This window comes from Orbicella faveolata, unplaced genomic scaffold (assembly GCF_042242905.1).
Source record: "Orbicella faveolata isolate gen_17 unplaced genomic scaffold, um_ofav_v1 contig_14, whole genome shotgun sequence".
Classification (NCBI taxonomy): Eukaryota; Metazoa; Cnidaria; class Anthozoa; order Scleractinia; family Merulinidae; genus Orbicella; species Orbicella faveolata.
In genome coordinates, this window is record NW_028301541.1 from 1867975 (window position 1) to 1894820 (window position 26846).

Sequence of the window (26846 nt, forward strand, 5' to 3'; positions counted from 1 at the left end):
GTTTAAACGAGATTTGAGCGAATTTTGATGATTTATTATACGGTGTTATGATAAGAGACATGGTAAGAAACTTTGGCCAGTCAGTTTGACGACAAAACACTTTTCGGAAACGACTCAAATTTCACACAAAAATAGCATTTACTCACAACATTAATGGCTGAACTTAGAATGTAAGGCCTTCAGTTTCTCTTTCTGTAATCCAATTAAGGTGGCCGAACACAGTTTTCGCCCGCGCTTTTGCTGATGCAATTGAGCGCGCGCACAAGGATTGCAAAGAGCGATCATTTTATTTACTCAACACCCGCACTATCTGTGCTATTTTTTCTCTATTATTGAGCGCAGTGTATTGATGGCTTTAGTCTTTTATTCAAAGATATGTTAGAAAAGGTAACGACGCAAAGAAACCAGCTATTCTCAGCTTTCTCTTTGTTACCGAAAGAACCCAGTTAAATGCAGCGTATGCGCAGTTGCTCGAAAAATTGAGACTGATTGGTTTTGCAGAAACTTGCGGATTTCTGACGATCCAGTCGTTAAAATTTCAAGAAATTTGGCAAAAAAATAGTTCAGAAACCACGTGAATGATCTATCGCAAAAAATCTAAATTTTGACAAAGGGAATTTTTAATAATACAGAACATGCGGTGAAAACGATTTACGGCGAATTACGAAAATCGCCTATGTCAAAATTTTATTAGAACAGTGTTGACAGAAGGGATTTAATGTCAATTCGTAGTGGGCAAAAGATGAAAAAAATCTAACGACTGGATTTTTTTTTAAATAAACAAAAACCATTTTTTAAGCCTTGTTTTTAACCAGTCCCGTTGCCATGGCAACAGCACACACCTTAGCCAAAATGCGAGAATAAACTTTTCTGTGGTTAACCTTGACTCTTGCAAAAAACGAGCGCCAAAGCATAAATAGCTTAAAAGTAATGGTGCATTAGGCATAGGCTCTTGAAAACTGTGCTCGGCCACCTTAAGCACACGTTCAGTTTTCACCGTGTTAGTTGGATGGTTGAAAATTTGAAATATGACGATCGAAATGAGGACGCCAGAAAGTTGTTCAAAGTCACTCGGCCGTCGGAGACTGGGCGCTGTTTCACGCGTGCTATCTCGCCAACATATTTACCCTCGAGTGTCCTATAACTGAGTATTATGAAGAAATGTAGAGATATTTAGTCCCGAGTGCATAACTTACAGTTAAAAGTGAGTCGTTGTAGATGTATTTATCCTCTCGTGTAAATAAATATAAATAAATAATAAATATAAAGTGTCAAAGTCTTTAGCACTACTTTGCTAATTGAGGACACTGAAATGAGCAAACAAATATTGTGAATTGCACAGAAACTTCTTAAAAATCCCAGCTGGCGGGAGGCTGACCAGTTGGCTTTTTAAAAAGCGTGGAGGAGTTGAATCTGGGACCACCAAACACAAATCCATCCAGTGATAAGGAGGAGGATTTGAACCCGGGACCTCCAGATTACAAATCCAGCTCCCTAACCACTAGGCCACGCTGTGGAGGCAGCGTGGCCTAGTGGTTAGGACGTGAGCCTCGTGCGTTCAATATTCCTCCTCGTTGTAGCATCAAATATGATTAAACGGTTTACAACGAAAGTCAGATTATTCTCCAGTTTTTTGAGGTGAATAATTGGGGTGAATACTTCTTTTTTCGTAAAATTGAAGGGGACACTTAATGGCAAATGGAAACTCATTTTCAGGGCTTGTAGGTTTTAACGGTTGGTGTTGAGGGCTTCTTTTTTTACAATGTACGCCATCATTTGGAATCTTAATTTACAAGAACAATTCATTACCGGTAGTGACTCAACAGTAAATCCCTTGATTTATTTCACATTCAACAAAGATGACAAAGATATTGATTCTTTACAAATCTTCACATATGTATCCACGTGGTTCTGTGTTACCTGTAGCCTTATATTTATACCGGAGTTTTAGACTGTCTGCGACGCAGGCTAATACTTCAGATACTTATATAAAAACCTAAAATCACAATTAAAGCTAAATTATTCAGATCTAAGTGCCTTGCTTTATTACGAGTGTAAGAGTTTGGTACTGCGCATGCCGACTAATTGAGGACACTGAAATAAGCAAACAAATATTTTAAATTAGAAAGAAACTTGTTAAAAATCCCAACTACCTTATAAGATAATGTTAACGATAATGTAACATCAATCAATAAATTAATCGGTTTCGGGCTAGTGATAGTATCGAGAACGATGGCTATGTAATGCTTAAATTGATTAAATTTCGCAATAAGATAAACAGCTCTTAATTTTCAGTTAGATAAAATGGTTTCGCATTTCGTTTTGCAGGAGATCTGCAAAAAGCAGGGCACCAAATCCAAAGCGTGAAAAACAGGGAAGCGGAATAGGAACAGCAGAACAGAATAGCATTAAAAAAAAAGATGCACATAAATTGTCATGAAAGTAAAGAATCAAAAATAAAGGATAAATGGTAGTACTTGAAAGAATGGATTGTTCGACTATTAAATTTTTGCCTTTTAAGACATAATAGTAAAAGTTGTTTATAGTAATTTACCTTTGTAAAATAACTAAGATACTAAGCACGCCCTGATTGGTCCTGTTAACTATCGTATCATCTTTAAAATTCTACTCATCACGTACAAGGCCCTAAACGATCTGGCACCTTCATACGTTCGTGATCTTCTCACTCCTTACACTCCGTCTCGTCAGCTACGTTCATCTTCTAAAGAACTTCTTTCCATTCCGCACTTCAATTTGAAAACATATGGCGCAAGATCTTTCTCTGTAGCAGCTCCTACACTTTGGAACACTCTTCCGTCTGACATCAAGAACAGCTCCTCAGTGTCCCTTTTTAAACATAAACTAAAAACGTTCCTTTTTAAGAAAGCATTTTTATAACTTTTTAGCGACATTTTTTTATTTTTACTTTATTTGTCTTAAGTGTTTTTAATATTTCTAACTGTAAAGCGCTTTTGAACTTTTAGGATATTGGCGCTATATAAATATTTTATTATTATTATTATTATTATTATTATTATTATTATTATTATTATTATTATTATTAGAGTTGCCAAAGCCATGTTCTATTGTACTGATAAGCGCATGATTCCCGATACGGCAGAGCTATGCGAGAACTGGAGAACTCTGAATACTAGCGAGAACAAAATACACAACTCCCTCGTTCTCCGTCTGAGATATCAATAAAGCGAGTATCTTTTCATTCAACATATACATGGATATTTGCAAGGAAAAACAGGACCATGGCGATAGAATGCTTAATCTTTCCTTCCATGGCAAAAATTTGACACATACACCGCTTTCTCTTTGGCCAAGGGAAAAAAAATAAACACAGAAATCAAAACTCTTTTGTTTATTTTTATTCAGCTTGCTTTATTAAGCTTAAAATTTACTCCCTTTTATATTGATTTCAACATTTAACTGATCAGGTTAACTCAGTTAATCTCGGTTTGATTTAATAGTTTTCACAGATGTATCCACGTGTTGCCGTTATTCCTTGACCCGCATCTTTTCTATTGCACATGACATTATTAAAATGCCCTTGGGTCCCTGAACTGGGATACCAGATTTCGCCACAAACTTCCCTTGAATCATCACTAGGCTGACCGCTCTGCCAGCGGCTGTCATCTGTGGCCACAGTGACACCAGGCGATCCTGCCTCAGTCCATTTCCACGTTCCGCTTTCTTTACGGAGTCCAATGTAATAGTGAGTGTAACTACCAGTTTCCGTCACTTTATCTGCGAGGAAGCCCTTAACTTTGTTCCACTCGTCTGTCGTTTCCATGGTAACTAGGTGAGCTCCCATGTCACGGCACGCGTCACGGGCTTCGTTCCAGGTACTGTCAACGTCATGAAAAGTGTAGCAGTTGTTTACATTGCTGGCACTACAGTCCACAGCTGGAAAATTTCACCACATGGTCATTAGAACTTTAATTAGAAACAAGAATTAACTGTAAAAACACAGCAAAAATTAAATTAAATGTATGGGAAAAAGTTCGATGCCCAATAATTTGAGCGTGATTGACGTTCTGAAGATTTTATGAGTTACAAAGAAAAGATACCCAGCGGAAGGTCCTTTTGATCAAGTTTGAAGAACATAGGGCGACGGATTTCTTTTTTCAAAGTTTTCATGCAAATTTATGTAAATTTTCCAAGGAATCCTGATTCGGCGTTACAGACAAATTTCCCTCAAATTTGAGAAGTAAGTTTGTTTACCTAATATCTCTTGTATTTAATTCATAAATATTTAAAAACTCAAATTTTTCGTTACCTGTTAGACATTAGATTCTCCATTTTCCCCACACATTTAACATATTTTTTTTCCTTATTTGTCCCCACCCCCCCCCCCCCAAACATGATGGCATCAAAACCCGTGAAAAGGTTTCTCAATTTTTTACTACGCACACCCATCATTAGAATCGAAACCCGGGGAATGGAGACGGTCATTATAAATGACCTCCCACGAGAGAGGATAAGGAGTCATCTCCCCGGATAGTCTCATTCAAGTTAATTTTAGACATTTTTACCCAGTTCCTCCGCGTATGATGTTAACACGCCGTCCACGCGCTTGCGTAGATGTTTTCTTGGAGGATAAAAATACGTGCAAAGCCTTCTGGGTTGAGCACGTGGGTAATATTCGCGTCGTGTGATTCGCTATTTCTAGATCCTCCTGGGATTTCTGAAGCTGGAAGTGACCTCAAAATAAGTTGAGAGAGATTATCTTAACAAAACAAACTTAAGGAACAAAATTAAGCTACATTTATCGCCTGGTGTAACCTTAAACACGAAGGCGCGCTATATAAGGAAGTCTTCCCAAGGCTCATTTGTTAGTCACCGTTGACGTGCGCGGGTCAAGTTCAAAATGGCGGGCGATCTGAATACACGAAAGGTAAGCTGTAATTGAATTAAACTTCTTTGCTGTCTTTACTTGCCATAAAATTAAAATATCTTTATCTAACAAGAAATAGTACTTCACAGATTACTATTTTATCGGACGAATCTTTAATCGTAGTAATCACATCGATTCGGAAAAAATTCCGAGTTCCAGATGGGATTTGAACCCACGACCCTCCGTGATCTAGACCGGACGCTCTTACCACTGAGCTACAGGAGACTCTATGTTGAGCAAGGGTGAAATGTGGGCCTCTGTCTGAAACCGCATCGCGCGGTCACACAGCCAAATGTTGAATTGGCGCATATGAACTCTCTAACTACATCACGCAGTCACATTTAAAGCATATCAAAGATACAACCAACCACCCTTCAAAGTGAGTATTAAATGTAGAAATCACATCGGCTCGCAAAAATTAACTCGGAATTTTTTCCGAGTCGATGTGATTTCTACATTTAACACTCACTTTGGAGGGTGGTTGGTTGCATCTTTGAATCTTTAGTCGAGAGCTTACTGGTTAGCTTGGTTGAATTTGACCTCAAGAACGAAAGTTTTTCATACGGAGCGAGGCGACATTGTGCTCCGAGCAAAAAAAATTACAGAAAGGTAATTAACGAATAAACACATTATTTTATTCATTCTATATGATAGTTTTCTTAATTTAACTTGTTTTATAATCAACTCGTCCATGCATTTCTTCCAACAATCAAGAACAGACTTAAAAGGAAAAGAAATTTAGAGTCGCCTTCAAATATCAAAATCTAAAATTAAACATGTACACACATACAAATAAACGTACAAATTTTTTTGGAAATCCACAAGAAGAATTGAAGTCAGTAACATTTTGTGTGCCAGATAGAATGAAAATATGTGGAAAACCAATAAGACACGAACTTCGGTCAATTTTGTCGGTCATCCGACTGACTTCTTCACCCTCCCATAACTGGTGCAGTTGATACATTGGTATAGTTTGGAATATAAATTTTGGAATATCCTCCTAACATAATGTATGGATAGAAGCATTTGTTTAGATCCTTTTCTCGTTCTCGAACAGGTAAAATACTTAACATTATTTGCTCTGTTTCAGGTTGGAGATTACATTCACGATGTAACACAAGTTTTGGAAAGTCTCAAAAGGAAACCGACTTATAATTATCAATTATTTGTCGAGCGTGCTTCGGATTGGAGACAATAAAGGTAACACTTGAGATGGTTACAGTCATCTGATAACCAACAAGGATGAGTAAAAGAATTTTTATTGGCAACCAGAAAATATCGGTAAATCTTTCTAATGGCGGTCAGTCTTAAACTAGTAAGTCAGATCTAGTAATTCGATATTTTAACTCAAATTCTTTACTTGAACTGGAATTCATGTAATGGACGGCAATCGCTTTGTTCACGCCCCAGTTACATTGACTGTAACAGTTGGATTTATGTGAATAACTGAGTTTCATATGCATCATTCGAAATTCTCAGTAACACTTAAATCAATAAAGAACAATTCGAGAAAACCAACCTCTTGGTACATGTGAAATAAGAAAGAACATCAAAATGAACTTGAATGGCACCACTGACTTCATCTTCAACCTGAAAAAGAACAAGTTAAAATTAGACGAAAAACATGTCTACATCTTTCTTTCCTAATTTTCAAGTTATGCTAGTTAAAAGTATCACGGTATTCTACTAGACACCGATAGATCAATCCAAGTTAAATAAAACAAAGTTAACAAATTAAAAGTAGATAATAGTTGATCATCAAAAACGCAAATGCTGAGGGATTCGTTAGACCTGCAACTTACGTTGGAGAATCTACCGTAGGTTTCTCGACTTCAAGACTGAAAATTACTACGGTGTACTAAACAAATTTATATTCTAGACTTACACAAAGGTGCAGAAGAATACAGGACTCTTTCTGGCCCCACAAGAAATTGTTTACAGGTGACATAATTGTTTACACGTTTGACACAATATGCTTGGCTAGGTTCGCGTCTTTTCACGCTGCGTGCAGTAGGACCAACTACTCAGTAAAGAGAGTAGTCTGTTCAGGGAAAAGTCGTTAATTTTTTAAACGAGTTGGGACCCTTTAATTTAAATTCTTCTCCCTTAAATAATAACGTAGTTACGCTAGAAGTTTATTCCTTTCTTGTCGCAGTCTGTTCAATTAAAAGGTTTATTTATTTTAAAAATATATGATTAGTATTCGATTGAGCGTTTCGTGGCTCATATGTACTAGGTAGGCGTGAATTAAGCAGGTTCTTGTACTCTTAACAGGTCAATATATTTCGTTTTTGGTCAATAAAAGCATGGACGCCAGACTCAACAAATCATGAATTAGCTGTTTCTTTTGAACTAAACTGAATTCCATAAGTTCTTATATACAAAATGTTTGATCGAGCGGTACTGTGTATCAATCGTAACATTTTCTCAAATTAAACAAAAGAATTACTAATTGTTACGGTTTTTAGATATCTTGCCTTCATTAACATTTATTTTTTATGATTTTTTTTTCTCCGTTTACTTTCTTTTTACTTCTATTTCGTTAAAAATACTCCGCTGCGCATTTGACTTTCAACTGTCTAAGTTTAGGAATGTCATGAAACATTGTTTTTCGTACTAATTTGACTACGGTCGAACCTCCGGTTACAACCACCTCTCCTCAGCGACCAGAATTCCAAAATACTAAGAGTTTCTTCGTCAAATCATTATATTTGGAATCTCTTGTAACCGACCACCTCTCGTAAGCGACCGCGACCGCGACTACTTCCAGAGGTAAAAGTTTGAAATTTTCTTTAGTTTTCAACCTCCCGGAAGCGACCACTTGACAGATAATAGAGCAGAAATTGGATAATAAGTTGTTGGGACATTATTGCATTCCGGGTTGTACAAGAGACGGAAATTCTCAATAGCAAGTACCGGATTTTTCTCGAAATTGACTTTTCACACGAAGAAAACATTTAAAACATCAGTTACCGTATGCTAAGGAGGAAAAGTTGTGACCCAATATTGTCTAATCTCTCGTAAGCGACCACCTCCCTTGAGCGACTACCTAGGCTTGACATTTTGGGTAGTTGGTTACGGGAAGTTCAATAGTATTTCGGAAAGGTGATTATATTCATAATTGTCGATCTACACATTTCAGAGAAATTGACATTTAGAAAGTAATTTTTGTCTAAAAGAGCTTTCGGGAAATAAAACGAGCTGAAATTCTCGTCGTTCAGAGCTTATTTCATCAAAAAAACATTCAACAAAAAACAAGAATTGGGATCCTTCAAAATATTTTTCCTGCTTCGTTTTGCAGGTTCAAGTTTGACGCTTACTGTTTATTTACATTTCACATCATTAAAAATTAAGGGTGTGAGGTGTTTTTTGTCAATGACCTGATAATATGGTTATTTTCTGTGAACTGGCTTTATTTTTTACGAGCTTAGAAGATTCGCAGGAACACATCGCCAACGGAGGACCTTACGATACAAATTGATATTTCCTGTTTTTAGCCAAAGGTATGTCCCAATTTGGATTCTTTCATAAAGTTATATTTCTTTTTCAGTATATTTTTACACCTTTCTTCAAATCAAATCAAAGTGATAATTATCCTTTAGAAATATCAATATCTCATCCACTGACCCACAAACTCGAGTAGATGATTCAATTTCTGACTATAACAGTTTAGAAGTTGTAAGAATAAAAGGCTTCCCAGTTTGACAGCTTAACTCGCTCTAGTTATATAAGAAACACTTGCAGATTATTTCTTTGTGTTGCGGTGGCAATTTATGAAAAGTACCTTAAAGGTCAAGACAGACACGCGATGTCCTGTGGTGGACAGAACAGAGTACATCAGCTTCAACATCGGAAGCTTAAAATCACAGCGCGGCCACGAAACTTCGTATAAGTTTTTCTAGAAGCTAACAAGTCACCGCTAATCTAAAGTACATGAATTTAGTGTGAGTAGCACACTTAGATATCATTTCACCAATGGGCTCTAACTGCGCCTCAGTCATGAAGTTATAAAAAAATACCCTGTGGCGATTGCTTCGAAGGTCCCATAATTTTGTGATGGAGCGATAAGAGGGAGGGGGAAATAAATAAGTTATTTACCGGCTTGAGGCCGGTCCATATCGTATAGTGAAAAACTTTGTGCACGGACTCGAAAACGCTGTTGGAAAAGTGATAAAAACTGTTGCCAGCCATCTTCCTAAATCATCAGTTTAACGTTTAACTCTTTGTTATCGAGATATCATTACGCTGTGAAAAACATATCTTAGCATTGTTATGTTAGACCTCGCGTCAGTAAAGCGATATTACACTACAGCATAAGCTGTATTACTTACAGAAATTTGTATCAAACAGAGAATATATCATTTGACACTGTACCGTGAGGTCACTAGGCATGTATCATGTTTCTTTACACAGCACAGAGATGAAGATTGTCTCCGCCCTTTTGGTGGGATGGGCAATCCTTCTAATGAGTTTACGTTATGGTATGGTAAATTATTTTAAATTATTTTGAATAATTTTAACTTATAAAATTATTTTATTGGTTTCACTTTCAAGTCTGATTAAGCATATTTTATCCACTTTAACTTGCAGGTTAATTTAGTATTAGTTAGTTACACATGACCCCTAAAGCATGCAATGCTTTAATCTCATCGTCTTAAAATAAAGGATCTTATTTCTTTTTTTTTTTAATTTGATGCACATGTATATTAAAAAATATTTCGAAGATTTGATTGGAAGAAATTCGGGCCGATCTAACTTGCGAAATATGTTCGTAAAATCTCAAGTTCTATGAAAGGAGAAAAACTAAGATTACCACACAAAATCCAAACTATTTTTTATTTAATTAATTTGGAATTTGTGTTTTCCATTGAGACATCTTCCAATTAAAATTTTTTTTCTGGAGTAATATGTTTCAGATGGTAAAAAATGTGACTTATAAGAGCTTTGTGCGCTTGTAATAAGCGGTACAGAGCCTAAAATGGTGTGGGAAATTGTTAAGAATGCATTACCGCTGAGCCACCTTTGTGCTGCCACTTGCTCCTTCAAACTATTACTCGTGACATTCCTCCACATGGGTAGTACTTAGTCGATTGCTTTTGTTACTAGATCAACTAATTTAAAAAGTAAACAACGTTTTTCATTTTACAAAAGATGAAAATTCAAATGTACAACCGTCGAACATTTACAACTGAAGATGACATAGGAATGTCGAAACATGTTTTGTAAAATGAAAAAAGTTGGTTTCCTTCTTAAAGATTGCTGTTACAGTGCTGTTTTTACGATCGTTTTATTTATTTTTTAGTCCTTTAACGCTTTTAAAAATATTGAATATTCCTGTTTCACCTCGCATTTAGGGATAAATACGTTACAAAATTTTTAATACGAAAAGGTTTCTTTTTCAAGGTCGAGCATCATCTATCAAACATAATCGACTAAAAGAAACAAGTCTGACAGAGGGTAAGTTTTCATGGTTTCTGCACGCCAGGCTGGCCAGCTGATATTTTGTTTTAATGTGCCATTTTTGTGCTTGGAGTACGATTCGGATTTTAGTTTTCCACTGTGACTGAACTGAAATGTTTTGTAGATATTCTCACTCAAGATACGTTCTTCTTTTGGGTAGTAATTTACCATTATGTGTAAGAGATTTTCATTTATGGTGTCTTTTCCGTTTGAAACATATCAGCTAATGTCAGGAAAAACAGAGTAAAATCTTGATTTCTTTTCATTTCAGAAACCGAAAACTATGTTTTTCTGATCACTTTTCTTTCATAAAATGCTATGTTAGATGAAAGAGAAACGTGATTTAGTTAGTGTCTGACAGAAGAACTTTTAGACCTTTTCTGTTTAGAGAAACAAGAAACGACCTAACATTATTAGAGTCCAACGGCTGTCAAACATGTGTTGTATGTAACAGTTAGTTACACACACTTTTATATACACAGTTTTATATTATCACCAATTTTATAATATTGTTAGCATTCATTTGTTTAGTATTTTTAAAAATCTTTACATTAGTGTATATTGAAGTATTTTATTAGTATTTTTAGTAACCATATCTTAGCTGGTGTAAGTTTTTAGCAATTTTTAGTAATTTTTAGTATGTTGAAGTATTCTATTAGCATTTTTGTTAACTATCTAGTAGTCAGTGTAAGTTTTTAGTAATTTTTAATTATTTCTACAGCTTGTCCCCAAGTAACGCCTATCGCGCTTGATGCATTTGACAGGCAAATAAAGTTACTCACTTACTATCCGATTCTTGTGAAATTCATATATTACAGATTTCAAATCCGAAATCTTCTGGCGAAAACTCTTGAATCAGCTTTCTTCAAAAAACGAAGGAATCGACTTTGTGATGGTATACCCAAAATATTGGAACAGATTTATTAAATTTTATTTTTCAGAAGGAAGAGGAGAGAGAAGAGCATGTCCTGGTATACCCGAAAAACCAAGGTATCTTTTAGTGGAAAAATTGGTAAAAAGAGCGACAGGGAGAACTAACGTTTGCAATCTATTCACTTACGGCTGTTGGTGTGGTCGACGTGGACACGGAAAATACGTGGACAACTTTGATTAGTAAGTATGGACTTCCTCCAAACCATAACAATAACAATAACAATAACAATAACAATAACAATGACATTTATGACTTATATTAAGCTTTTTCTATAAAAATAGTCAAAAGCGTATTACAATTAGATCAATTCTTACAACTTAACATTGAGAATTAAAACTACCAAAGCATCTTAAAATTTTTAAAAGTGCTAAAATCCTATAATATATTCGAAAATTGGACTTATAATGAAGTCTTAATCGGAGTAAGTTATATCTCCTTCAGAGCTTGATATTTTGCAGGGTATAACAGGTTAGATCGGTCTGAAACTCTTTCGATCAGATCTTCCAAAAATTTTTAAAATATACATGAACATAACAATCTGGTTTGATTAAAATTTGAAACACGAAATAAAGTAGGGGTTGTACAATTAATTTCTTTGTTTTTTGCAAATTGGTATATTGTGTCTTTCTTTAAAAACTTGCGTCAAGGAAACTAGATTATTAGAACTACTCTGCCAGACTTAAGGCATTTTCGCAGAAGGAAGTGCAATAAAATTCCCTGCTGTTTTTGCTTTTACTGGTGCTGACTACTAAAAGCGTATGCAAGCATGTTACAAATTATATGAAAACCCTGAAGTTTTTCTTTAAGCGCGCGCAAAATACTTACCGGCGTCTGTGTAACTTCACTGTTTGTTTTTAAATTAATCATTTCTGTATCATATATTTCCATTTATGATTAAGATGCTTTTTTCTTCTGTTCCATTCCCTTCATTTTAGCTTGCCTCCCCCATAGCTTCTGTTCCCCTCTTGTTCCTTTTTCTCGCTCATAATTTATTTGGTTATTGTCATCAGCTGCTGTAAAGTTCACGATTTTTGTGAGAAAGACCTTGATAAAGATCCGGACAAGTGTGATGTTGTCGGAGGACTTAGGTATAAGGCGAAAAAATTCCTCTACGACAAAGATACCAACAAGTGTTGTGAGTAACATATCAAACACTCAAGACATTGTTTGACCACATTTCCAAACACCGAGAAGTTAGTTGAAAATACGACGCGTAGCGGAGTACGTTTTTAGAGCTTCGAGGTGTTTGAAAATGTTGTCAAACACTGTCTTGAGTGTTTGATATACCTTCTTAATGGAAACTAGAACTAAGGAGAAAACGGAGAAATAAAATCGTAAAATCTATGCTAATTAAGATCAGACATTCAAACCAACCGTCCCGACCGTGATTTTCTGTCTCTAAACTTGATGAATTATTGCTGTGTTCGAAAGGTTTGTTCAGGATAAAATGGATTTTTCATTCTGAGAAAAAGTATTCGTTAAAAGTAATAAAGAAGAACACCTAAATGAAATTGTTGTTAAACGGGGCATGATTACGTACGGCTCGCACTTCACTGCTTGAGTTGAGAGAAATTTATCTCGGAGCTATCGTGTGTATATATGGCTTATAAACGAGGGCGAATGAAATAAACTTTTCAAAACAATATTCCAGAAGTACCCTAAAGAGGAGTGGTCTATGCTTCATATTGTTTTTAGTTCCGGAATTGTAGGGCAAGTTTTAGCTCAAAAACCAGTCCATTTTATTTTATTTTTATTTCGTTTTTTCAGTGATTTTTCTATTGTTTGAATTTTAATTCTATTAATATCTAGATCTCCAATGAAAACACGGGAAACAAAAAACAGCTTTTCGGGACCGGTGACTATCGGGACTTTAGAGAAAGGGGCCCCTTATCCCTTATTTAACCATTTGCCCGTTAATAGATAATAGTCAAGCGAGTTTTGTGAAACAATGCATGATCCATCAGTAATAACTAAACTCGACAGGGAGGGTTGTTCGAAAGCCGGTTTACGCTAACCTAGGATTAAAATTTAACCGCAGTAGTAACTTTTCTGAAATAAAATTGTTTTTCACTTTTCATGGTTTGTGTATTTTGAGATTCCCAAACTTAAAACTGCATGACAAACAACATAAACAGAATACCTTATCGAAAAGTTAGAAAACTTAAATCAAAATTCTCGCTAACCCCGGGTTAGCTTAATCTGGAACAACCCTGCTTAACTGGTTTACCTGTTTAGTGAGATGTACCTTGCAATTGTCAACACAGCTCCAGTGAGTGAATATTCTGCAAGACTTATGAAAGAGAAGAAGTGCAGGCATGCTGTATGTCTTTGCGACATGGAGATGGTTCGATGTATGGGACACTATAAAAGTGAGATTGATACTGACAACATCTCACATCAGCAATGCAATATCACAGGTAACATTTTAGTTCCAGGACTAAGTGATTTGCATCGTAATTCATTCGAAATTATGAATATATTTTTTCTCTGTTTCTTAGTAGACTTTTGGTATGCAATAGAGACCGAATGAGTGCGGGAAAGTTCAGTCAACATTTATGCCATGTTTAAACCTGTTCACTTGATCTGCTAATAATGTCTAATTACAGAGAGTCCTGTTTGCAACACCAAGGCGGACGTGATTATTCTGATCCAAGACGGTCAAGGTATTTCCTCGGCGACAGTTAAACACATCAAAACCGTGGTGAAAAGAATGCTGAATCAACTAAGCAGTGAGTCAACTGACTTCAAATTTGCTCTGGCAAAGTACGCTACTTCATGGCGAATGAGTTGTTTCGGAAGCGCAGAGGAAACAATCGGTTACATGAACAACGAATACCAGCATGGAGGAAGCGGTCGTAACCGGTTAAAACTTGCCCTAAGCAAAATGGTATTGAAACAGTTTGACAAGCGTCGTGGCGACAGAAAAACGGACACGGCAAAGGTGAGATTTGTTTTTGGCATTTTTCCCACTTGGTCTAAACTGTGTGACCAACAAATTCAAGTTATCTGCATTATCTCTCACTTTCACCAAAATTGGTATAGGGACGACAAAGGATGAGAGAAGGAAACATACTGCAAGATAACAAGCAACAAATTCCAAAGTCTATTATTCAAATTGTCAATCCTGTTTTTCATTCTTCTTATTTACAAACTTGTTTTTTAATTTTGAAGATTCTAGTCATATTCTCAGACGGGAACACGGTGGATGAGAATGGAGACATCATGGACACCTTCATGCTTGACAAAACAGCCAAAGTTTTGAGAGTCGATAACAACATCAAAATAGCTGGTGTCCTTATTCCCAACACTGAGAAAACACCACGAATACAAGAGTTAAAAGGCATCGTCACTGAACCAGATGACGCTATAGAAGCCGATTTTTCTGCTTATTTTGACAAGGTCGCAGATCTCCTAGCAACCCAAATAAAGGAATTCGCTTGTTCTTATGGTAAGAAGCTACTCTTTTTTCAGTTGGAACTTTCTCTTTTTATCTCTTTGTATAGGACTGGCAAATAAATTAAAATGGCCTTCTTGGGTACGTTTCTCCCAGTACAGGGGGGTTGGGGGGGGGGGGGGGAGAGAAGTAGCAATTCAGGAACACTCCTCGGAATTTTACAAAGGGATTTTCGATTTGAGGGCGAAATTTGTCGTTATTCAGATCCTTGCAGTTTCCATTGTTAAAAAAGTCGCGGCAAATAATACTTTACAGTTGTAGCTTTTGTCTGCAAAACCAATGAAACGGGTAGAATACACCCTTATACTTTTAATGCACACACCAATCCTATAATTTGAAAACATCATCAAATTTTAAATGGGTAAAGTTATGTACCTTCGCAAAAATCGCCTTCCTGAAAGTTTCAATAAACGTACATAAATATAATATGATAAGTAAGAATTTTTCCGTTTGCCCTACCGTGGAGCAAATGAAAAGAAATTCTCACTCCGTCTTCAGACTCTTCAAGGCCCTAAATTAGCTACTTCTCTCAACACTGAAATTAAAAATGCCTCAAGTTGCTGTGTTGCTGTGTTCGACTATAAACTTAAGTTATCTTGCTTGGTATAAGTATATTTTACTTCTCTTAGCGTGCTTATTCTTTTTTTTTTAGTCTTAGGTATTTTTAAGGTTACTTCAAACCTTCGCGGGAGTCCTCCAGAAAAAAATTTGTACGCGCGCTGTTTTCAAGGAAACCCCCACAAACTATATATCAACAGAAGGGTTATAAAATGTAAAATTCGATAAAATTATGGTTTGTTTTGGATTTTGCTTTCCAAAGGCGGCAGAGGCCGTCAACTCCAAAATGACCGACTGACGTTCCGGCGAATTAATCGGGTATCAAATGCGATCGTTCATGCAAAATAACTGTGCAGTGTTAATCACAAAGCTTCAATCTCCAAAAATGTGTCAGCATTTTCTTTTATTTCTATTGGTTATCTTTTTATAGATCTGTCAAATTCGGCGATCGAAAAATTCGCGTAACCTGTTACGTTAAAGGCCGCTACGGGGAAAGTATTTAAAATAAAGGAATTTGCCGGCACGCTTTTGTTCCATATCTATCAGTGAATTTTCTGACCAAATTTCATGGAAAACCGTCAAATCTGCATACCCTATTAATTCATTTAAAGAGAAGGGATTCTCTCAAAAAACGAGTGCGAGTTTTCGCCTTCTAAAGATTTATAAACATATCACGCCTTCACAGAGGAATGTGTCAACTTGAAAGCCGCGAGCCAATGAAAAAACAGAACCCCTAGCGTTCACAGTATGCAAACTTGTGCTTCGCGGACATTAATTTTCTGGACCAAAAAAAAAAATCGACTAAAATAGCCCCGCGAAGGTTTGAAGTAACCTTAAGGTAGTCCTTTACATAACCCTTATTCGCTTCTCTGGGCGTCCTTGCTTTGTACATTGATATGTTGTAAATAACAAATTATGTTGAGAGACTACTCAGATCTTGAGTGCATATGGAGTTTAATACAGGTCTGTTTCGTAGGCTAACAAAAAGTTAGGCCACTCATCGGTTAGTTTCCATATACACTGAAGCCTACCGATATTTTGTAGCGATATGTTGTAAATATATTTATAAATGGCATAAACAAAACAAGAACAAGAACAAGAACAAATACAAGGCTTAAATTCTTATAGCTGAAAGAGGCGCCTTGCGATAAGATGGCTATGCGTCATATCGTATCCAGTTTCCATTGAAATAAAACCCTAAACCTAAGTTACAGGCCTCAATTTATTAAGCAATTAGATTGTGAGCTCGAGATTTCTATCACGCATAGAAATCGAGAGCGAATAATCTAATTGTTTAAATATAAGTCTACTAGTCGTTCAAAACTTTATGTAAATCCTCTTCACAGACACTTCGAAAACGCCAAGAAGCGGTCGTGACTTTTTTAACAAGGGCACACTGCTACGCTACTGGCTATCTATCACAGAATTGATAGTGGGTAGCGTAGCCAATCAGAGAACGGCATTCGTGATAGAATGCTGGTAGATTTATACTAATTACACATAGTTGATCAACAGTAGATTAAAGAATACCTTGTGATTGTCCACAAGATCTGCAGCGAAAAATAAAACAACGTTGTCTAATTACAGGAGTTTACTTTTGCATGGACAAGACGGATGTGATTTTTCTGATTCAAGACAGTCAAGGTATTTCCTCAAAGACAGTTGGAAACATTAAAACCGTATTGAAAAAAATAATGCCTAAACTACGCAGTGTGTCATCTGACTTCAAGTTTGCTGTAGCAAAGTACGCTATGTCGCGGCGAATGAGTTGTTTTGGAAACGCAGATGCAACAGTAAATTACATGGACAACGAATACCAACACGGAGGAAGCGGCCTTAACCTGTTAAACCTTGCCTTGAGTAAAATGGTTTTGAAACAGTTTGAAAAGCGTCCTGACGACAGAAAAGACGATACGGCAAAGGTGAGTTTTACTTTTGGCTATTTTCTGTTTTGGTCTGACTGTGTGATCAACAAATTCAGGTTATCTGCGTTATCTCTGACTTTTATCAGAATTGATATCAAGAAGATAGAAAATTTGGGGAAAATAAAAACCAAGGGCCCGTTTCTCGAAGGTCCCAAAAAGTTTTTCCACCCGAAAAGTCGTAGCAAAATCTCGAACCTTATGACTACAGAGCTGTTTTATGCACAAATTCTTAATATGAACAGAGGTTCTCGTCACGCAAGAAGTTTCAGGCGTATACAACTCTCTGTCTTTAAATACCGATAAACTAAAAATGGCTTTGCGGGCCCGAAAAGTTTCCGGGCCTTTGGAGAAACGGGTCCCTGGCCTCAGTTATATAAATACAAAACCAGAAACTCACTGCAAGACAGCAGGTCTTAAATTCCAAAGACTTTTGTTCAAAATGTCAGTGTTAATAAATCGTCCGCAATGTTCAAGATTCTAGTCATATTCTCAGACGGGAACGCACAGAATGAGAATGGTGACATTATGGACACCTCCACACTCGAGCAAACAGCAAGGTCGTTGAAAGAAGACAACAGCATCAATATGATTGGTGTCCTTATTCACAACGCTGAGAAAGCATCACGAATACAACAGCTGAAAGGCATCGTCTCTGAGCCAGATAACGTCATAGATACAAATGCGGTGAGGGTCACCAGTTACAACAACATAGCGGATCTCCTGGCATTTCGCGTGAAACGATTGGTTGGCTGCCTTAGTAAGAATGTTATTTAATTCATTCTTTATTTTTACAATCCCCCATAATTCACTCTGTTTGCCCTGTTTGCCCCCAAAATTTTGGATCAACTACTGTTGCAAAATGTTCCTGAGAATACGCAGACCTCCCAAGAGTATTTAAAAATAATAATTTATGGAAAATTAGGGAGCAAACAGAGTGAATTATGGGCAGTTGGAAAAAAGAGAATAAGAACTTTATCTCTCTATACCATTTATACAAGGGTGCATTCTTTTGGGATTTTCTCGATCAGGGAACAATTCTCCAAGATCACTCGGATCTTGGTGGATCAAAGGACCCGATGATTCCACTCTGATAAAGGATTTATAGTCTTTAAATGCATCCTGATACAAGTGATCTTGGATCATTGATCCTGACCAGAATTATCCCAAAGGAATGCATCCTTATTGGCAAGTACACTGCAATGGCCTTCATGAGTTATCTCTCTTCTTGGTGGGTCGGGAGGGTTGGGGGGAGTCTGTGGTGGCAAAATAGGAATACTCCTTGGAATTATTGGTAGATGGGGATGTGCCGCCCAGTTTTCCAAATCTTGACCAAAATTCAGGGCAAAATGTTATTCAGTCCCTGACAGTGTCTTAAAAGGTAATTCGCGTCACTTAAGACGTTGCAGCTTCATTCATTTTCTTGAAACCCGAAATGAGTTAACAGATGTTAAGGTAAATACACCCTTGTGGTCTTCCTCTTTACCTTAGCAGGTCACCTACCGTTTTCGTTCGCAATAAAACTATACCCAATTTGGAAAAAAATTAAGCCATGCAATAAACACACCTTTATGCCTACAGTGCATACATAATCATCTCATATTTTGGGTGTCCCACTACTGTATGTACTGTACTGTTTATTTATTTATTTATAATTATAATCTCGTAAATTCTTTTAGTTGTTTACAGTAGTAGATATAAATTGTTGTTGTTGTTGTTGTATATCCAAAAAGTGTGAGTGAAAAAATTTGTTTTACTAAAAACGCCACCAAAATATAGAAACCTATAAAAATAGGAACGCCTCTAAAAGTTGTGCGTACGCTTACCATATTTGTAAAGCATGGTATAATGGCTCTTATTATATCTTTCAGTAAGTAAGCGCTGTGATTGGTCAATTTAGCGGGCCGTATTCTACTGTACGGCTCGCTAAAATTTAAAGTTGCTTTTGTTGCCAGAATGTTTCGTGATTTATCGCCAACTGTTCTTAACTTTTATAGCAAGTAAAAGTTTAAAACGTTCTTTAACTTCTGAAATTTGGTATTAAAACCTGCTGACGACTTAAGAGTCACTTAACAACGATTTCAAATTGGCTTGTTTTTCTTTCGAGGTGCGTCAGAAATTTGAAGCCGTTTTGCGTGAATAGATACCATTCCCGAACACGTCAGACACACAGTAGAGATATAATAAATATCTTACTAACTTCGTCTTGTTGGTCCGTACTGTAAGGAACGGATCCTCGTTTTTTTCCCCTTCCATTTGTGGCCCGCGCGCTTCGCGCTTGGGCCATATATCAATGGGGAAAAAATTCGGTCCGTAACTTACAATACGGACCTGGAACTCGCTTAGTAAGAGGTATATATACCATGATGGCTGAGCCATTGAAAACCCTTGAAATGCATTATCCAATGATCCAGTTTTTAATAAACAAATTAGAAACTGATCATTGGATAATGCAATTTAAAGTTTTCAATGGCTTAGCCATCATGGTATGTGAGCCATTATACCATGCTCTACATTTAACAGCGTTCTTTTTTTATATAGTATCTTAGGTTTTTATATTTTGGAGGCGTTTTTAGTAAAACAAATTATTTCACTCGCGCTTTTTGGATATGAGATGATTTGAAGTTCCTCGTTGGCTATCCAATGCAATGCGTACTCGTGAATAATTGATAAATATTTAATACAAAAATTCAGCATAATTAAAAACAGGGCCTGGCGAGTAGCTTCCAGTTTAATAATGCCAACATAAAAGAGATGTATGTGGACTTAAGCTAGTTTCAATACGCCAACTAAAAAATTTCATAACAGCTTTGCTTTTTTTTTCAACAGTTAAGTACACAGTGAAGGTTTACACTCCGGACTCCAATGCAAGGAGTGACTACGAACTGACTGTAAGGATTAAAGGAGAAGGGAAACAAAAAACTGCGGATCATGTCTTGCACGAGACAACACTAGTCAGGGAAAAGTATGATATATTATCCTTTGTGTTTCTCTGTTTTCAGGGTCCGGGGGGACATGTACCAGTGACGGGAGTGCATTGCACACCTTTTCGTAGTCATCTTTGGTAGCTTTGTGTCGTTTACCCTTTTATCGATAGAGATTAGAGATATAGTTATTCTAGCACCTTTTAGGGTGTAATGTTTGGAACAAAATGTGTTTGCAACGACTTCGCAGAAAGAATTGGTATTTCTTACTACGATTATCAGTTGAGTAAGGCGCGATGGAGCTTTGGTGACGAAGTTTTGGACTTAGAATTACGGTGTTGCCATTGACAATTTTCCACGTTTTCAATGTTGACGATGTGCTTTGCTGCCAGTGACGTCAAAGGTCGACAAGTTGCCAATGGAAACGGAACCAGTTGCCCAGGACACTAACGCAAGTTGAACGTTAAAACCTGGTCACCAAACTTTCGTCGCGTGTTTCTCAACTGATAATCGTAGTAAGGACGAAAATGAAATCGACCCGTGTCCACAAAACGCGATTCCGTTTCCTTCTGAGACCCAGTCAAAAAGAAGTCTTAGAAACGATGTCAAAATTGTTAAATCCCAGTAGTTCGGTATAACAGTTTTTATGTCAAAGTAAAGCGATTGAACAGCTGTTACATCGTTTCTAAGATTTTTTATAAGTGCGTCTAGATCTGTTCTCCTTGAATGTCAGGTTCCGTTGAGATACTGGTGACTCTGATATCTGATGCAGCCGTTTTGGTAGGGTGGATTTCTGGCAACAACTTCCCTCTCAGGAGAGAACTAATGGTTCCAAGCAGTAGAAAGCAAAACCGTGAGGGCATTCCGAGAGCCTCAGGCGGGGATGTGCGGTGCGTTTGTTGAAACGTTTACCCTAATTCAGACCAAAACATGAATTTCAGACCTGACCTTAAAATGAATACCCTACTCTATATTGGACCCGTTCAACCCGGAATGCCTTCAATGGAGACTGCTTAGATATGGAAGTTCTCTGAACTTCCAGCAGACAGAAAAAATTTGAACTGTAAATTTTAGAATATCGATGACTTCGTCAATCGTTTTATTATTTTAGTAGCCTAAACGTGATTGTATCAGAGTTCTATGATCTTGATGTGGGCACTGTGAAGAGGATTGAGATAAAACCAAGAAGAGTCCAAGACACCTTTTTCGGAAGTGGTACCTGGACCCTTAACGAGGTACAGCGATGTAATTTACAAGTGAATACATGAAGGATCATATATTAGAACTGCGAAGAAATATATATGAAGACATGATTGATCATCGCAGTTATATACAAAACTTAAGCAACTGTGAAATTATTTAAAGCCTAAAAAAAATTCAGGCTTGAACTGGATTTGAACCCATGACCTCTGCGACACCGGTGCAGTGCTCTAGTAACTGAGCTATCAAGCCAACTGGGAGCTGATCATAATTATTGTGAGTTCGTAATATACCCTTAGATGATGAAGAATACAAGTGAATATATGAAATATCATCAGTATATTTGAACTGCGGAGAAAATTATGAAGATATGGCTGATCATCGCAGTTATGCACACAACTTAAGCTAATTGTGAATTAAAGCCTGAAAAAAATTCAGGTTTGAACAAACAAAATATAAATTACCTACAATACAATACTTCCTCACTTAGCTATCTACCTCTATCTATCTACCTGCCTAGTTACTTAATTACTCGTTTGCTTACTTAAGTTTGCCACCGTGGGTGAAAGACTGGTTTGTATCGACAAAAACGGAAAATATGCGCATATTTAGGCCTGGTATCTGCAGTAAAAGTAATACAAACATCTAGCTCTAAACTAGCCATTAATGTTGTGCTACTTGTGGAGGCGCGGTGGTCTTATGAGTAATGCGCTCGACTCCGGATCGGCTTCGAGACTTAGTTCGGGGACATTGTGTTGTGTTCTTCGGTAAGACGCTTTACTCTCAAGGTGCCTCTCTCCACCTAGGTGTACAAATGTGTACTGGCGAGTTTAATGCTGGGGGTAAACCAGCGATGGACTAGCATCCCATCCGGAGGGAAGTAGAAATATTCCTAGTCGCTTCATGCTACAGAAACCGGGATAAGCTCTGGCCATCTGGGCCATCTGGCTCGTATGCAGACTTAACCTTTACCCTACTCAAATGCCAAGAACGTGTCACTTATAGAATATTTGGTTTCCTTTTGTATCAGGTGAAGATTACAAAGGGAGACGAAACGCGAACTGCAGTGTTCAAGGAAACCATTCCAGTATGGCCGTCAAGCATCCGCTGGTATTCCAGTAAGTCCTAATGGCAAAACTTTACAACAACTGGGAAATAATATTTAATTTAGAAATCTAATGCCCATGCGTACTCTTAGAACTGGACCTTATTCAAGCTAAAACTTTCCAACGCACCCATAGACCAGTAAACGGCCTACAAAACCAGAAAAAAAAATAACTAAAGAAAAAAATGAAAGAACACCGTGAAAAAAAAAAAAAAAAATAAGAACGAAAAAGACTAAGCTGCCGTATTTTTTTTCCTCTTTAGAAAGTCTCTTTTCTGTCCTTGCCCAAATGTAATACTAAGATACTACCTCAAAATAGAAGAGACCGTTCTTCACGTCATATGTGAACTTTTCTGACAGTACGCTTTTAATTTCGCAATAATACTTTTTGCACATCTTTGATATATGCCTTACGATTCCCAATGCCCTACGATAATTTTCCGAAATCTGTTATTAGTATACGGTAATCATATGAAAGCGAGTGCAATTAAGGAATAAAAAATTCTCTCAAAATTGTACGCTTGCTAATTTATTGCTTGTTCATTATACGGTCCGCCCCCGAAAGTTGCCGCTCACGCGTCCAGCCGTCTCTTCTCGCGGAGCAACGTAGACCAGACTCGAGAGAGCGGCGAAAATCGAGCCTTCATCAGAGAAGGCTCACGTGAGTGTGGGAGAATAATTCTCCTATTCATGCTCTCTTGACCGCACTGAGTAATAATAGCGGCAGCTGGGCATTATGATATTAAAGTGTAACACAAACAGCTTTATGAAGTCAATTTAATAAACTTATCACGTATTTTACTTTGCAGCTAGAGCCTGGCTTAATCCATACGGTAAGTAGAATGGGAATGACGCAAAAAAATATAAAATATAAATAAATGCAAAAAATATAAATCATTTGGAGAATACTTGTAAAATTTCGGAAACTGGTCGAAAATCTTCCAAAAATCGTCAAAAACGTCGTTATTTTTATGGAATTTGGAATTATGGATATGGAATTTGTATTCTCGTATTTAACTTTTTATTATATCGACACGAGTGTTTAACTGGAAAATACACCACTCGTAAAATTCGTACGAAACCACATCCGGGACTCGAGTGGCGTATTTTCCATATCCTCACTAGTGAAGATATCGATGATTTCAAAGATATCAAGTTTCTCTTTTAAAAATTGTTTTAAATTCGTTAGTGTATAATATAAAATTCATATCTTCTCGCCACCGTGTAATATCCTCTATATATCTCACGAGTGAGCGCAGCTCGAAGTTCCATATCTACACGCGTCCATGCATATACGTATTATTCTAGAAGAGATAAATGTAAAGCCTGTTAGGGCTAACCCTAACCCTAATGCTGTTTATTTCAACAGTTTCCTACTCGGTCAAAGTTTACGGATCGGACACAGAGGCTAAAAATATTCTCTCAATGGTTGTTAGGATTGAAGGAGAAGATGGCAAAGAAACTAAATTTAAACACTTGACCAACAAAGCAACAGAAGGGTATGAAATGTTCATCATGTCTTCAGCCGAGCTGGCGGGGCCCCGGTCGGGGGGGGAGACCTAGGGGGTTATCATCGCACCCGTTTGTGGATAAAACTCGTGGTTTGGTATAGCTTAACACGTTTCATAAAATGACCAATGTTTATCCTGGCAGCTGGAAACACAATACGTCTGGAATGATATCTCAGAGAGAACTGATACCTTTTATAGGTGAAGAAGGGGGGAGGCAGCGTGGCCGAGTGGTTATGGCGCCGGAGTTGAAAAAAGAATTGAAATCGGAGGTCGCAGGTTCAAGTTCCGCTCTGACCACTAAGCTAGAGTTGTTTCTCGGTAGACCCTTGTTCAACTCTTGGGCCACGCTTTGAAAACTACAAGTGGCTGCCTTTTTCCAGTTGGGATTTTAACCATGCTATGTTTATATGCATTATTTATTTCAACATTTGGTTTCTATGGCCCTGAAAAGCCCCATTGGGAGAGTGATCAATTAAGATATTTATTTATTTATCTATGTAAAAAAATTGCATCCGCGCCCACAAAGCGCGATTCCGGTTCCCCTTAGGGCTTCGTCATTCTCATCTCCAGAGCCTCCGTTTCTTTTGGTCACATGGTCGGCGATTTTAAAACGAGTAGTACCGGGGTCGAGAACTGGGCCTCCTTTCCAAAATTCCCAACGATTACTCTCGTCAATTTATCTCTCTCACGATTACAAAATACTTTTACTCACGTAAAAGTAAATAATCACATTTTATAAATATTTTACGATGTATATAGGCTTAATTATTTTATTTTAATTATTTTTAACATTGTTACGATTGTTGCTATTTCTTTCTTTTTCAAATTTTATTTTTGAGGGCCATTACTGTCAAATGTTACCCTCGTAAAATAAAGTCTTACTTACCTACTTACTTACTTATTACACGGAGGGAAAATCTGTAAAAACCGGTTCCTATCGCTTGTTTACTCTCTTTAGCAACCAACTCGTCATCAGCGCCAGTTTCAGGGATATTAACGTGGGTACCATGGAGTGGATTCTGGTAAAACCATCGACAACAGTTGATTGGACTCTTAAAGAGGTACAGTGATATTTCCGGTAAAAGTATTTTTAGTGACGTAGTGTAAAGAGTTCAGTCACTGGCACTTGAAGTAATGTTTCCCTACAAAGGTTAACACTTAGAGCGGTTTTCAATTGTGTGTTGTAAAACCAAAACCGATGACATCCCTCTGACCAATCATGAAGGAGGTAGATAGTCCAATTAACCAATCAATACTCGAAGCAGACGCGTGTAACCGACCCGAAGCGCGGGAAAATCTGTGCGAACGAGTTGTGCAGGCCCGCAAATGATCCCGGAACTGCAAATCATCCCCAAATTGTACCGCAAATGATCCTCCGGACCAGAAATTGTCGCTTCGCTATTTTAAGCTAATTACTTAGCGTGGTAATTTAAAACCAAAGTAAGTGATCTGCTCCATGATCTACTAGCACTAAACTAACACTGCATTATTGCCGTTACCCCGTTTTATAAATTCCAAGCGTCGTCGAGTAATATTTATTTTGCTTGTGTATCAGGTAAAGATAACAAAGGGAGACGAAACGGCAACTGCAGTGTTCAATGAAAAGATTAGTGCATGGACTCTAAATAATTATCGAGGTAGGTTAAGATCAGCTGACTTGAAGCTATTCAAAATAGTATTTACTTTTTGTTCTTGTTGTCAGAAGTGTAGTAGCTCTCGTAAGCTTGTAATATTTTTTCCTTGCTAGCAGCTGTTCTTGTTTTGGGGCTAGGGGCATTGTTTCTGTTGTGTTTTCTATTGTCCTCTCAAAGGGTATCAAGCCATTGGTATGAGACCTTGCGAGACTCAAGTTGTTATGGGAACACGCTTCACTTCTCGAATACAGCCAATTTGGGTTTTAATTTTCCTAGCTAGCGGTATAAATTACCATGAAAATATTGATAAAAAATTATGACAGTACTTCGAAGACAGAATTGATATTCCTACTTAATTCAAGTCCTATTTTTTTTCTTTTCATTTCCACTGTGTATTGGTCTCGCGTTTTTCATCTACCTAGAGGAAATTTGGCGGCTAAAGATAAATTGTATAACATAAACTGAGTAAATAAAGCAGTCTCGGACTAATAATAGTTTCAAGGAAAGGTAACTGTATAATGCTTTAAGTTGATTAAATTTCGACCCAAGACAAACATACTTCTTACTTACCGAGTTCGAGGGCCGTACTGTAAGTTACTGACCGTACTGTTAGTTATGGCCCAAGCGCGAAGCGCGAAGGGGAAAAAACGAGGATCAGTAACTTATAGTACGGACCGAGAAGACGAGGTTAGTAACATAGCTATTATATCTCTACTGTGTGTCTGATGGTTTCGGGAACAAATTATTTTCACGCGCAACGGCTTCAAATTTCTGACGCACGTCGGAAGCAAAACGAGTCAATATGAAATCGTTGTTAAGTCGTAAGCACGTTTTAGTACACAATCTAAAGTAAAGGAAAGCTTTAAACTTTTACTTGCTATAAAATTTAAGAAGACTTGGCGATAAATAACGAGACGTTTTGGCAACAAAAACAGCTTTAAAATATAGCGGGCCGTACAGTAGAATACGGCCCGCTAAACTGATCAATCACAGTGTGCATACCAGCTGAGATATAACAAAGTTATTGATTATCAGTTAAATAAAATGATTTTGCATTTTGTTTTGCAGCTAGACCACAGGCGTCCAGCCCGCCGTCTGGGTCTTAACAGTCAGCGGAATGGGAATGGAGCACAAAAAGCATGCGCGTAATATGCAATGAAAGGAAATGAGTGAAAAAAATAAAAGATTTATGATTGAAGTTTCTTTTTCGACTTATTCAAGTCCAGGTTTTAAGTTTC

General features: G+C 37.2%; 2 protein-coding genes and 1 non-coding gene across 4 annotated transcripts; 1 reads left to right on the forward strand and 2 right to left on the reverse strand.

The window, feature by feature from the left end:
* Positions 1-3355: 3355 nt before the first annotated feature.
* On the reverse strand, positions 3356-6834 carry LOC110069436 (C-type lectin domain family 10 member A-like). Of its 2 annotated transcripts, none has more exons than XM_020776959.2 (3): positions 6792-6834; positions 6426-6496; positions 3356-3915 (listed from the first exon to the last, which is right to left on the reverse strand). In XM_020776959.2, exons 2-3 carry the CDS (start codon positions 6487-6489, stop codon positions 3473-3475), a joined length of 507 nt encoding a protein of 168 aa, XP_020632618.2. In that variant the 5' UTR covers positions 6490-6496; positions 6792-6834; the 3' UTR covers positions 3356-3472. The 2 variants fall into 2 exon arrangements, with proteins under 2 accessions (XP_020632618.2, XP_020632617.2); XM_020776958.2 differs by having other exon boundaries at positions 6709-6820.
* On the reverse strand, positions 5058-5132 carry Trnal-uag (transfer RNA leucine (anticodon UAG)). The gene has a single exon. It is a non-coding gene; the product is annotated as a tRNA-Leu (tRNA).
* Positions 6835-8326: 1492 nt separating the features above from the next.
* Positions 8327-25721, forward strand: LOC110069414 (uncharacterized). The gene is made up of 17 exons (XM_089286163.1): positions 8327-8409; positions 9320-9387; positions 10310-10363; positions 11308-11479; positions 12311-12435; positions 13565-13717; positions 13907-14241; positions 14472-14748; positions 16900-17234; positions 17712-17994; positions 20064-20199; positions 21270-21393; positions 22389-22476; positions 23273-23296; positions 23833-23962; positions 24933-25035; positions 25530-25721. The coding sequence occupies exons 2-17, from the start codon at positions 9327-9329 to the stop codon at positions 25719-25721; spliced, it is 2592 nt and encodes an 863-aa protein (XP_089142289.1). The 5' UTR covers positions 8327-8409; positions 9320-9326.
* The last annotated feature ends 1125 nt before the right edge of the window (positions 25722-26846 follow it).

What these genes read in the sequence shown, in the direction of transcription:
- LOC110069436 (XM_020776959.2), bottom strand. Translation starts at nt 6,489, where the DNA reads ATGAAGTCAGTGGTGCCATTCAAGTTCATTTTGATGTTCTTTCTTATT. An exon ending in TATTTCACATGTACCAAGAG is followed by an intron (nt 3,916 to 6,425) that starts GTTGGTTTTCTC and finishes GAAATTTTCCAG; the next exon opens with CTGTGGACTGTAGTGCCAGC.
- LOC110069414 (XM_089286163.1), top strand. Translation starts at nt 9,327, where the DNA reads ATGAAGATTGTCTCCGCCCTTTTGGTGGGATGGGCAATCCTTCTAATG. An exon ending in AGAAACAAGTCTGACAGAGG is followed by an intron (nt 10,364 to 11,307) that starts GTAAGTTTTCAT and finishes TTTATTTTTCAG; the next exon opens with AAGGAAGAGGAGAGAGAAGA. An exon ending in TCAGCAATGCAATATCACAG is followed by an intron (nt 13,718 to 13,906) that starts GTAACATTTTAG and finishes GTCTAATTACAG; the next exon opens with AGAGTCCTGTTTGCAACACC.